This window comes from Mchenga conophoros, linkage group LG20, assembly GCF_057382185.1.
Source record: "Mchenga conophoros isolate Kocher_MC1m ecotype Shallow Benthic linkage group LG20, M_conophoros_male_GT1.1, whole genome shotgun sequence".
In the NCBI taxonomy this organism is placed as follows: Eukaryota; Metazoa; Chordata; class Actinopteri; order Cichliformes; family Cichlidae; genus Mchenga; species Mchenga conophoros.
In genome coordinates this window covers 18,454,728-18,468,159 of record NC_140545.1, presented here as the reverse complement: position 1 = coordinate 18,468,159, position 13,432 = coordinate 18,454,728, and the positions used below count along the sequence as shown (strand labels likewise).

General features: G+C 46.3%; 1 protein-coding gene across 4 annotated transcripts in view; it reads left to right on the top strand.

Annotated features, from left to right (window-relative positions):
* Positions 1-13,432, top strand: part of LOC146550612 (voltage-gated potassium channel subunit beta-2-like) — a 257,376-nt gene that overhangs the window by 144,113 nt on the left and 99,831 nt on the right. For 3 of the 4 annotated variants that reach the window (XM_085259375.1, XM_085259376.1, XM_085259373.1), the window contains exons 9-10: positions 8,191-8,307; positions 9,361-9,447. In XM_085259375.1, coding sequence (XP_085115501.1) covers positions 8,191-8,307; positions 9,361-9,447 — 204 coding nt within the window. The remainder of the gene's footprint in view (positions 1-8,190; positions 8,308-9,360; positions 9,448-13,432) is intronic. The other variant, XM_085259374.1, reaches the window with a different exon arrangement.

The window sequence follows — 13,432 nt, the reverse complement described above, 5'->3', positions numbered from 1 at the left end:
ATAAAACTGAATGATATTTAATTGTGAATAATCAAAATTAATCCACAGTAACCCTGTGATGAATAAAATTAAACATTTTAATTGTTTGATAGCACTAATATACATGGTGGGCCATTTATATGGATACACCGTAATAACATGGGAATGGTTGGTGATATTAAAGTCCTGTTTGTGGCACATTAGTATATGTGAGGGGGCAGACTCTTCAAGATGGGTGGTGACCATGTTGGCCATTTAGAAGTCGGCCATCTTGGACACAACTTTTGTTTTTTCAATAGGAAGAGGGCCATGTGACACATCAAACTTATTGGTAATGTCTCAAGAAAAACAATAGTGTGCTTGGTTTCAACATAACTTTATTCTTTCATGAGTTATTTACAAGTTTCTGACTACTTATAAAATGTGTTCAATGTGCTGCCCATTGTGTTGGATTGTCAATGCAACCCTCTTCTCCCACTCTTCACACACCGATAGCAACACCGCAGGAGAAATGCCAGCACAGGCATCCAGTATCCGTAGTTTCAGGTGCTGTTATGACAAATGCAGATGGACCCAGGGAGCAGAACGCACGGAGGCAGAGTTGCGGTGAAGAAAGTTTATTTACAGTGAAGGGGAGGCTTTACAAGGACAGAGAATGTACAACAGCATATGAATGGGGACGCGGAGCCAGGACGTGCAGGAGACGAAAACACACACAGGAAGTACACTTGATCTAAAAGGAGAGGGACGTGAGAATTAGGAGGGTCTTGCCCGATAACCAAGAAAAGCTTAAAGGAGATTTTACAGAGAGTTGGAGAGCTTACTTGGTACTGGTTGTTGCCAAAACCTGATGGAAACAAACCAGACAAGGTGAAATCCTGGGGAGGAAACAAAACTCCTTACAGTCACCAGAAATAAACCAAAGGCTCCAGCAGGCAGGGGCAGAATTACAGACTCTCCAAAAAACGTCAATACTCCGACACTAGTTGTCAGCTGGTGATCAGCTGATCACGGGGTCGGGTTTAAAAGAGAGACACCACCCACCTGTTCGCCACTCAGACATCATTCTCTTCATGTCAGGAGCTCCGAAACTCTGCCGACGTCAGTCTCCGCCTGATTCAGCAACCGTGAGTGTTTTTCCCTTCGATCCTCTTTTTCATCCCGGCTCCGCTCGCTGTCTGTCTGTAACGACAGTTCCGAAGCCACGCTTCGTGCACTGATTGTTACTAGAATAACTGCGTGTCTGTTCCAACCCACCGCTAACCTAGCCGCGTTTGGGTCTAGCCAGCACGCCACACGGGCACGCCGACCTACTGTGTGCAACTCGCCCCGTTGTGACAGGATGTCTGAGCCGACTATAGACCCAGCGGAATTCGAACGGCTGAAAGCCGAAGTGCTATATCTTCGCGGTGTGGTAGATCGGATGTGCACAAAAATGGAGTCCCTCACCGAAACTGTCCTCCAACTTTCCACTTCCGTCACCTCGCTGCAACGTCAGCCAGCGCCGGTGAGCGCGGAGCCCCGGATCGGACTGCCAGACAAGTGGAACGGAGTTGATGGCCGGCCTGATGGTTTGCTTGCCACTTTAGACATGCTGTTCGAGTGTCAGCCCACTAAATACACCACTGCCCGTGCAAAGGTACTGCTAACCTCTCTCTTGTCTGGCCAGGCTCAGGAATGGGCCGCGGCTCTCTACAACAACAAATCGGCAGCTTGCAATGACTATTCCCTGTTTGTGGAGGAATTAACTTCCACTTCGCTCCCCCGAGCAGCGAAGTGGAAGTGGAGTCACAGCTGCTTCATCTACGCCAAGGCAGTCGACCCGTCTGCCACTTTGCCTCTCAATTCCGTACCCTGGCCGCTAAGCTACAATGGGGAGATGCTTCTCTGCGCTCTATTTTTCTGGAGGGACTGGCTGATTACATCCGAGATGAGATGACCAGCCGTGAGCCCCCAAAAACCTTGGATGAGGCCGTGGACTTCGCCCTGAAGATCGACCAATGAGTCGCCACACCCCTCGGGCCTTCAAACCCTTCCAGCCTCAGAGGACCACGTCTTTGCGGCCACCTCCCCCCTCTGATGGAGCCACTGCTAGCCCAAGCAGTACATCCAGCGAGGAGCCCATGCAGCTGGGTGGACTCCCCAAAGAGGAGAAAGAGAGACGCTGGCGTGAGGGTCTCTGCGCCTACTGTGGATCAGCTCGACACCGTCGTCCCCAGTGCCCGCTACATCCGGGAAACGACGACGCCAGGTAGACTGCGGGGGAGTCCCACCTGGCCCTTCCCACTCCTCTGACCCCTCTCGTTTCCTGTTACCAGTAATATTTCACCTGACACACCAACAGTTCTCATCTGAAGCCCTCCTGGACACCGGAGCCGCTGAGAACTTCATCGATCAAAAACTAGCCATTCGACTTCGCATTCCGTTGACTTCCGTCGATCGATTTCTCCCGGTGACCTCAATAGATGGGCGACCACTCCAACCCTACCCGATCCAGTTCCAGACCCAGCCAATCCGCATGTCTATCGGGGATCATCAGGAGGAGATCCGGTTTCTAGTAGTCTCGGCCACTTCCTCTCCTCTCATCCTCGGATACCCCTGGTTCCGTCAACATGACCCCCACGTCTCCTGGTCTTCCTGCCAGATCCTGGACTGGGGTCCCCGGTGTCCACGCCGCTGCCTTCTCTTCCGGACTGAAAAGGACTCTAAGTCAGAAGAGGCGTCACCCCCGGAGCCCATTGATCTGGATAAGATCCCTCCGGCTTACCATGACCTATCTGAGGTCTTCAGTAAGAGGCGAGCCTCTACTCTCCCTCCACATCGTTCCTACGACATGGCCATCGAGCTCCTCCCGGGAGCGGTCCCTCCTCGTGGTCGTCTGTTCTCGCTGTCACCCGCAGAGGATAAAGCCATGGAGGAGTACGTTGCTGAGGCTCTCCAACAGGGCTTCATTCGCCCTTCTACCTCCCCTGCAGCTGCGGGATTCTTCTCTGTCAAAAAGAAAGATGGCGGGCTCCGCCCCTGTATAGACTACCGGGGCTTGAATAAAATCACTGTCAAGAACCGCCATCCTCTCCCTCTGCTATCCACCGCACTCGATTCCCTCTCCCAGGCCTGCATCTTCACCAAACTAGACCTACGCAGCGCCTACAATTTGGTGCGGATTAGGGAAGGGGACGAATGGAAGACAGCCTTCATCACCCCTAACGGGCACTGGGAGTATCTGGTGATGCCCTTCGGCCTCTGCAACAGCCCTGCTGTCTTCCAACATCTGATCAACGATGTCTTGCGGGATATGCTAGGCCGGTGGGTGTTTGCTTATCTAGATGACATCTTGATCTACTCCCGCACCGAAGTGGACCATATTCGCCATGTGCGGGCCGTGCTGAGCAGGCTGCTCGAGTACCAGCTGTTCTGCAAACTGGAGAAGTGTGCTTTCCATCAGCGGTCCACCACCTTCCTGGGCTTCACCATCTCCTCCAATGGCCTGACCATGGACCCGCAAAAGGTCCAAGCCATGACCCAGTGGCCTCAGCCCTCCAGCCTTAAGCAGCTACAGAGCTTCCTGGGCTTTGCCAATTTCTATCGGTGCTTTATCCGCAATTTCAGCACCATTGTCGCCCCACTGACATCCCTCACCAAACCAGCTAACCTGCCCAAGCCCTTCTGCCTCTCCCCAGGTGCAAAACAGGCATTCCGAGACCTTATCCGCTGGTTCACTACGGCTCCCGTCCTGCTCCACCCTGATCCTGCCAGAGATTTTGTGGTGGAGGTGGATGCCTCCAATGTTGGCGCGGGCTGGGAGGCTCTATGTACCATCCCGGTGCCATCAGGAGGCCTTGCTCTGGGCTCACTCCTCCCCGCTCTCTGGTCACCCGGGGTCCGACAGGACCCTCCAGCTCCTCCGTCGTGCCTTCTGGTGGCCCTTCATGACTCGGGACGTCCGTGACTTCGTTTCCACCTGCGACACCTGTGCTCGGGCCAAGTCCTCCACTCAGCCGCCCGCTGGCGACCTTCACCTTCTCCCTGTGCCGAGACGTCCCTGGTCCCATGTCGGCCTTGACTTTGTTACCGGCCTCCCATCCGTGGACGGTCTTGACACCATCCTCACCTTTGTGGATCGGTTTTCTAAGGCGGTGCACTTGGTCGCTCTGGCCGGCCTCCCTTCCGCCAAACGGACGGCCGAGCTCCTCCTGGACCATGTCGTCCGGCTTCACTTATTCCCCAAGGACATAGTCTCCGATCGGGGGCCCCAGTTCACCGCCAGGTTCTGGAAAGCCTTTTGCCGCCTGATTGGAGCATCTCCCAGCCTCTCGTCCGGTTATCACCCTCAGACCAATGGGCAGGTTGAACGGACCAATCAACAGTTGGGGCGCTTCTTAAGGTGCTTCGTCTCCGCCCAACCGTCGCTTTGGCCTCGTTACCTGGTGTGGGCTGAGCTGTCTCATAACCTTCACGTCTCTTCAGCCACCAGTCTCTCGCCCTTTGAGGTCTATCATGGTTTTCATCCTCTTATCTTCAGCCATCAGGAGGCGGGGGTTGACGTACCTGCTGCTGAACGGATGTTCCGCCACTGCCGTCAGGCCTGGATCAAGGCGCGGGCTGCCATTTCCCGGGCCAACGCTCTGTACACCCGGCAGCATCGTCGCCACCACCGCCCGGGTCATCCCTTCCGGCCGGGGGATCGCTTCTGGCTCTCCACAAGGCACCTGCGGCTGCGCACCGAGTCCAAGAAGCTCACTTCCAAGTTCGTCGGCCCGTACGAAGTCGCTGCCTGGCTCAACCCCGTGACTTACCGTCTCCGGCTTCCGCCCGCCATGAAGGTCCATCCGGTTTTCCACGTCTCGCAGCTTAAACAGCATGTCACTTCCTCGCTGGCGCCCCCCTCCCGGGCCCCGCCCCCGCCCAGGTTCGTCGATGGGGGTCCTGTCTACGCTGTCCGGCGGATCTTGGACTCCCGTCCCCGGGGTCAGGGGGTCCAGTATTTGGTGGACTGGGCTGGCTATGGTCCTGATGAGCGCTCCTGGGTGCTGTCCCGCTTCATCTTGGATCCTTCCCTGATCTCGGATTTCCGTCGCCGCTGTCCTGGCCCGTCGGGTGCCGGTCCTCGGAGGGGGGGGGTTCCTGTCAGCCGGTGATCAGCTGATCACGGGGTCGGGTTTAAAAGAGAGACACCACCCACCTGTTCGCCGCTCAGACATCATTCTCTTCATGTCAGGAGCTCCGAAACTCTGCTGACGTCAGTCTCCGCCTGATTCAGCAACCGTGAGTGTTTTTCCCTTCAATCCTCTTTTTCATCCCGGCTCCGCTCGCTGTCTGTCTGTAACGACAGTTCCGAAGCCACGCTTCGTGCACTGATCGTTACTAGAATAACTGCGTGTCTGTTCCAACCCACTGCTAGCCTAACCGCGTTTGGGTCTAGCCAGCACGCCACACGGGCATGCCGACCTACTGTGTGCAACTCGCCCCGTTGTGACACTAGTCTTCTGTCAGGTAGCTCCTAAAGAACATTTCTGAAGAATGCATCTGATGAGTAACAGGTGTGCCAGGTTCAGTGACTCACTGCCCCGCCTACCTATACAAAGAGGGAGGCACCAAAAAACACACAGAGACAAAAACACCACACAACCAGCTCCTAACAGGTGCTGCACATCTCATATCTTCACACCATAGACAATTGCCTTCAGATGACCCCAAAGATAAATGTCTAAGGGGGTCAGATCGGGAGACCTTGGAGGCCATTCAATTGGCCCACGACGACCAATCCACTTTCCAGGAAACTGTTCATCTAGGAATGCTCGGACCTGGCACCCATAATGTTGTGGTGCACCATCTTACTGGAAAAACTCAGGGAACGTGCCAGCAGGGCCGGCCCGTGGCATAGGCCGTATAGGCAAATGCTAAGGGCGCCGTCCATCAGGGGGCGCCACGCCAGTGCCACAAATGTTGAAAAAAAAAATTGGTACTATTATTTCTAATTACAAAAAATAATCCCACGTTGATTAAAATGCAAAGTAAAGCTTATTTAATAGAAATATTATTTGTTACAACATTACGCCCCCCCTCCCCGCACGGTGCGCCCCCTCCCTTCCCGTATCATGGTTCCTTTTGGACGTCACCACATCAAAAAATCAACACAAGATGTCAAAACGGCCAAACTGTCAGGTGCCCAGGGAAGAAAAAAGAGAAAAGAAGAGGAGGAGAAACGAGAAAAAGACAGAGGTAGGTAGCGTTAGCCTACATGAAATTATTTGTCTGAATGTGATAGTAACCTAAATTTTTAGCATTAAGCTAATGTTACATGATTCGCTAATTGCTAATCAATAAATAGCTAGTTAACTGTTTTAACGTCAGTTAATATTGTGGAGGGGGCTAAATTGTTATGGAAAATAATAATGTAACGTTAGGTAATTACAGCACTCCCACCTTTCCCACCATTCCTCATTTGTATTAATCTTTTAAGCAGGTGTTTTTTGTTTACATTGTTATTGCCTTCTGGTTAGCTAACGTTTACCCTGCAGGTAATAGTCACTTTTCCACCCCTGTATATATTATAGTTGTAAGCCTAGTTGTTAAAGTGCACATCATTAATGTTAATTAAGCAATATCACATGAGAGGGAATGCTGTTTTTTAATATGAGCACTGCTGTGATTCGGTCAAAGATAATCATAACATAACATTCTCATATGATATTATACTGTTACTTTGCATTCTGCTATTCAGCATTTCACTGTAATGATGACAATAAATTGAATCTAATCTAATTTGCATATCAGTTAACATCATACATATATCTCTTTGGTTTTTCATTTTATTCCTGGAATCCTATTTTATTCCTATGTTTTTATTATTAGACTTTAATACTCAGTGGTGTCACATACTCCTCTCTTCAGATGCACTGTTGAAGTTTCTAAATCCCACCCCTGGGCCATCTACCACATCTACCGCTGCTGCCTCCACTTCAGCAGCACAACCCACCAGTGATGCAGCAGCATCAAGCGGTGTTATTGTATTTCATATATTCATTTTTTATTTTTTGTATTCATTTATTTATTCATATTTTTTTTTATCTTGTTAATTATTCTGATTGTGAATTTGCTTTCTTTAAGTAAAAAAAAAAAGGTCAAAGACAAAGCTATTCGGTTTCTTGTGAGTACATACACTACACTGCCGATGTAGGGGGGCACCACCTAAAATCTTGCCTAGGGCGCCAGATTGGTTAGGGCCGGGCCTGCGTGCCAGCTTCAGTGCATAAAGAGGGAAACACATCATCATGTAGCAATTTCAATGGCCTTGACGTTTCCATTGATGAAGAATGGACCCACTATCATTGTACCCCATATACCACACCAAACCATCACTTTTGTTGTTCCAACAGTCTTGGAGGGATCCATCCAATGTGGGTTAGTGTCAGACCAATAGCGGTGGTTTTGTTTGTTAACTTCACCATTCACATAAACGTTTGCCTCATCACTCAACAAAATATTCTGTGTGAACTGAGGGTCCTGTTCCAATTTTTGTTTTGCCCATTCTGCAAATTCTGTGCGCCGATCTGGGTCATCCTCGTTGAGATGCTGCAGTAGCTGGAGTTTGTAAGTGTGCCATTTGTGAGTAGCTAATATCCGCCGAAGGGATGTTCGACTATTGCCACTCTCCAGTGACATGCGGCGAGTGCTACACTGTGGGCTCTCGCTAGGACAGCCACTGATGTTTCTTCATTAGTGACAGTTTTCTTGCGTCCATATTTTGGCAAATCCAACACTGAACCAGTTTCACGGAACTTAGCAAGCAGTTTGCTAACTGTAGCATGGAAGATGGGTGGTCTCGTAGGGTGTCTTGCATCAGTGTTGGGTGTAATGCGTTACTAAGTAACGCGTTACTGTAATTAAATTACTTTTTCACTGAAAAAGTAGAGTAACTAATTACTGTTCATTTTTAGGTATTTTAATTACAGTTTACTTACAATGTACTTGTGTTACATTGTAACATAATTAAACTTGCTGAATATCATTATTTAATTTCAATGATTTATCTTCTAAACGTAGAAGTAAACTCTGCCGCTTTAACATCGTTGTAGTGCAGGTGCACGTCATTTCGCGCCAGTTTGCTGCATAGTTGTATTCTAAAGCGGAAGATGTCGGACTCGGCTGAAGCGTGTGGCTGTTTTATGAAACTGACATATTCCTGTCTCTTCACTTTTCTGAAATGAGAGCATAGACGAACACTTCTGAGTGATCCTTGTTCATCATCCATGGATAACACCGCGGCAACTCCAGCTAAGCAGGCAAAACTTGATTTTACTTCAGCAGCACAGAAAGCGTCTGAAGGTGAGCTTGAAAAAGTTTGCAGGCTACATTGTGGAAGACATGCTACTGCTGCATACTGTAGAGTCTCCATCTTTAAAAAAATGTATAACTTACCCAACACTGCTTGCATTGAAATCTGCTGCAATGACCCAGTTACTGCGTTCACCAGATATCAACACAATTTCCATCCGCTCCTCACATTTTATCCTCTTCGACATGTCAATGGCTGTGAACAAAGAGAAACTTGTAAATATCTCATGGAAGAATAAAGTTATGTTGAAACCAAGCACACCATTGTTTTTCTGGTGACATTACCAATAAGTTTGATGTGTCACATGGCCCTCTTCCTATTGAAAAAAACAAAAGTTATGTCCAAGATGGCCGACTTCTAAATGGCCACCATGGTCACCACCCATCTTAAGAAGTTTTCCCCCTCACATATACTAATGTGCCACAAACAGGACTTTAATATCACCAACCATTCCCATGTTATTACGGTGTTTCCATATAAATGGCCTACCCTGTATATTATATATGAGTGTATACTTACCTATTAGTACAGTATATAGGTTTTGTATTTCACAGGAGAGAACCTGTGTTAAAAGCCTGAAGAAAACTATTCAAATTCTCTTTGAATTTAAGCATACATTCATTGTGTTTATTCTGCATTTACTTCATTATATTGCATGAATGTCTGTTACAAGCTTAAACATACAGTTAAAAAATGTCATTGCAACCAGGCTATTGATCGTGGCTCAAGAGTTGGCAGTTCGTCTTGTAATCGGAAGGTTGCCGGTTCGAGCCCTGGCTCCGACAGTCTCGGTCATTGTGTCCTTGGGCAAGACACTTCACCCTTTGCCTACTGGTGGTGGTCAGAGGGCCCGACAGCCTCGCCTCTGTCAGTGCACCCCAAGGCAGCTGTGGCTACAATGTAGCTTGCCATCACCAGTGTGTGAATGGGTGGATGACTGGATGTAGTGTAAAGCGCTTTGGGGTTCATAGGGACTAAGTAAAGCAATATACTAATACAGGCCATTTACCATTTATATACACAAACTTCTCTTTATAAAACAGGTCTGAAAGCATCACTTGACAGGCTTCAGCTGGAGTATGTAGACATCGTTTTTGCGAATCGACCAGATCCCAATACACCTATTGAAGGTATGTGGATACTAATCCTCCTACCCACTACAGGGCTAGTGTTATAGCCCTTATTTAAATAAACGTCATCATTGTTTGTCTGCTTGCCCATATAGCATTTTATACCATTCTTTTGATATTCACTTACAAAGGTCAGATATAGAGCGCATGCTTTGCATGTATGAGGTCCTGGGTTCAATCCCCAGCATCTCCAGTTTTATAGGGTCAAGGATAGCTCGGTAGGTAGAGTGGTGGCCCCATGATCAGAAGGTCAAGGGTTCAAATCCACTGACTGGCTACCTTGAGCAAGGTACCGTCCCTACACACTGCTCCCCGGGCGCCCAGTGGCTGCCAGTGCTTCACCCACGGGGATCAATGAAGTATACATTAAAAGAGACAAGGCAAAAATAGAAATTGGATAAATAATGTGTTGATAAAATAAATACATTCAAAATAATTTTCTAAGTAAATGAATAAATAAACTGTTATAAAATGTAAATAAAGTGCAAATGAATTATAGCCTTATAATCTGTGAGTGAATCTAAAAGATGCTTCAGCAGTACACCTTTTTTTCATTGGCAGAACCAGAAGTTACTCTTTATATTTGAGACAAATGAACAACAATAAACATTCACAACAGTCCATTTTTTGACAAGCTGTAACTGCTCTTTAATATTCACCTCCTAAAGAAACATTTGAGCCTGCCTCTGAGACACGATAAGTAGTGATGTGCGATACCACTGATTTCCTTTCCGATACCAAGTAATATTCAGGGTGGTATCGACAATACTGATCCGATACCGATACTTTGTACAAAAACTAATTTTATTTATTGTATCTCAAATTATAGCATCATAATGATTACAGGACATCAGATTACTTGTTCTTATCACTTAATAATGCAGAGTTCATCATATAGAAATAAAAAAACGGAAGTTGTGCGCATTTTGAACACCTTGCCTGCCTGCAGCACTAAAGAACTCCGTGAGAGACGTCTGTCTCGCCCTAGCAGCACCTGTCCCTGTCCTCCTCTTCAGTTCGCCTCAACATACGCTCGTCATATTCTGTGATATGATTTACTGTGAGGTGTTTGACAAGGTTAGTGATGTTGCCACAACCATACATGCCAACCCTGCTGATTTTTCCAGGAGAATCCCGAATTTCAGTGTCCCCCCCCCGAAAATCTCCCGGAGCCACCATTCTCCCAAATTTCTCCTGATTTTCCACCTGGACAACAAAGTTGAAAAACCATGTTGCAGAATTCATAGCGCGGCCCAGCCAATTCCAGTTTCCACCAATGGCGGCAGCTACTTAGTTTTAATATTACTCTTATTTCTCTTTCTGGGTCGCAAAAAAACTTTTAACATATTTTCAAGTGAGAATGTAGCTGTGTAAACTTCAAATATCTGAGGCGATCGACACATCGTTTTCAAACCCCCGTGGTCTTTCATTACTCGGGTTAAACATGATATATAAGTCACTAAACACTAAATTGTAAGTGTTGTTGCCATTGCACATTGCACTTTTTTCGATGGAATATCTAGGTTGTTTTATCAGGCTTATATTATATTATAGTATTTTTTTAATGAGTGTACGTGATGTGTTGGTTGTATGTTTGTTGTTTGTTTTGACATACTATGAATCAATTTCCCATCAGGGACAATAAAGTTACCATTGACCATTGACCATTGACTTTGATAACTTCAAAATGTTATTGTTTGGCCTTTTCAGTGTTTTATTTGTTCGTGAGTAAATCGGTTTGGCTGCGTTATTAGATTAGATTCAATTAAATTAAACTTTATTAAATTACATTTAATACATTTAGGAGGGTTCCTCCGAGGTTTTCACACAGCTGAATAAACGTCAAACAGAAAACTAATTAAACGTAAAAGTGTGAGATGGTCGAGAGTTTACGTCAGCGCCCTGTTATATTTTAGATAGCAAGGAGCAGACGGCAGAGTTTCACTCCACCGAGGGAGCTTGTGACGTACTACCCGGCTTTCTTTAGACCGCGAAGGCCGGGTCATCAGGTGGAAGCAGCCTCTGAATTTGGACACCCGCGCTGTTTCCGGGTCGGCCAATAATAACGGTGACATTTAACATATTTTACCCGATAAATAAACACTGTAAAATGTATTTTGAACGTCTCTCTAATTCTGAGGTCTCAAGGTTGGCAAGTAGGGCCACAACACCTCACTTTTTTGCCACATGTATTGCAAACTACGTCTCAGCTGTTTGTGGAGGTAAAATACGTCCGCACATGACTCCAATTACGCTCAGCCATTGTTGTGAGTGTGCACGCTAAGGGGCTGCGAGACTTTTATACAGCCGTATTTCGCACATGACTATGAAAGGCGGAAGAAGGAGTAGTTCCTTTGAATGTAGACAATCTGAATGTTATAGTTTCTTTCCACTGTGTTCCTGTTAATGATAAACTACAAATTTACCCTAAATTACTAAAATATCGATATTTTAATGTGAGAATCAATTCTAGAACATAAATGATTGGTATCAGAGGAATCAATATTTCAGGATCGATCCGCACATCACTAACGATCAGATCTAGTCTGGGTGAAGCTCAGAGTACCTTCTAGTGTTACTCTGAGTCTGCTCCGGGCTTTGATCTTGGTTGTGGCCACAATGAAAAATTTTGATTCACACAGATATGTAGTTGTGAATGGAAAAACAAGTTTTATGAGCTCTCAGTGTCAGACATAGGTACTTCTTTAAGACAGCAATCCAGAAGGAGCCCAGGTTTAGTTCGCCCCAATGGAACTTTAAAGTGCTGTCAGTGGGAACTTCCTGAAGCTGGAATTCCATAATTTTCAGTGGGATCCACAGAAAATTCATCCGTCACCTCATGCAACTCTGGTGACATCTTCTTTTTTGCTGCAAGGCTTTTACGAGGGGTGGGTTTTGATTATCGATTTATCGATTAAAATCAATTCTAGCTTGGATAACATGATATCGATTCATTAAAATCCTGAATCGTTTTTTTTATATAAATTTATTTTGCCCGAAACGCCAGAATCTCAGGTTAAACCTCACAAAATTTTAACAACCACCAAACAGCTAAAACAGTAAATGAGAGCAGACACGGATTCTGCACAAAGACGTTAACACAAAACGCGGACCTGCCGACGGATCAGAATCAGTGAGATGTCGCCTTTCTGTCCCGACGGCACGGACAGGGTCGGGGCTGAAAGCCAACAGCTCACTGATTCTGATGTTTCGGCGGGTCCGCGCTATGTGTTTACATCCTTTTGGCACTAGATTCTGAAGCTGCAGGTTTTATCTCTCTCCAAACAATATTGACTGAACCAGCAGCAAAAGAAGATCCAAACTACGCTTCACATAAATATCATCATCAATTCCCTTTTACTTTTGCTGTGTTGCTTTCACCACGATAAAAACCACACTTCTTGCAGAGCTCTCTCTCTCTCTCTCTCTCTCTCTCTGTACTTCAAGAACAGTTTCCCGTCTAAAATCTCTTTTTTCTGTATTATTCGCTTTCTTATTACGCACAAGTTGTTTACAGCGCTGTCGGCCGCTGTTTTTTTCCTTTCACTTACTTCCAAAAGAAAGCCTCATTTCTGCTGTTCAATAGGCTACTGAACAAATTCAAACTTTTTAAAATTATGCAAAATTGCAAAACGCTTAGCTGTGTCTCTAATAAAACCTCTGTGACTTTGATCTGCAGCACTTCAGCAGCATCAGGTAATGTTCATATGTTGACTAATGGTTTTTATTTCGTTTTTGATCTACTGCAGAATATTTTTAAGGTTATCTGCTATAAAATCCCAGGCCAGGAAAATTTCCTTCATGTTTTTCTGTGTTTTATCCTCAGTTACTTTGACACAAAGGCATCTGCTGTGATGCTTACACCTTTGATAAAGTCTTGCAAGTGTTAGCTTTCTTTTTATAGATATAAAAATATGGAAATGTACTGATGCGTGATTAGAATTATAATACTTCTGACTGTCTGAGGCAAAATTTCCCTGATTCA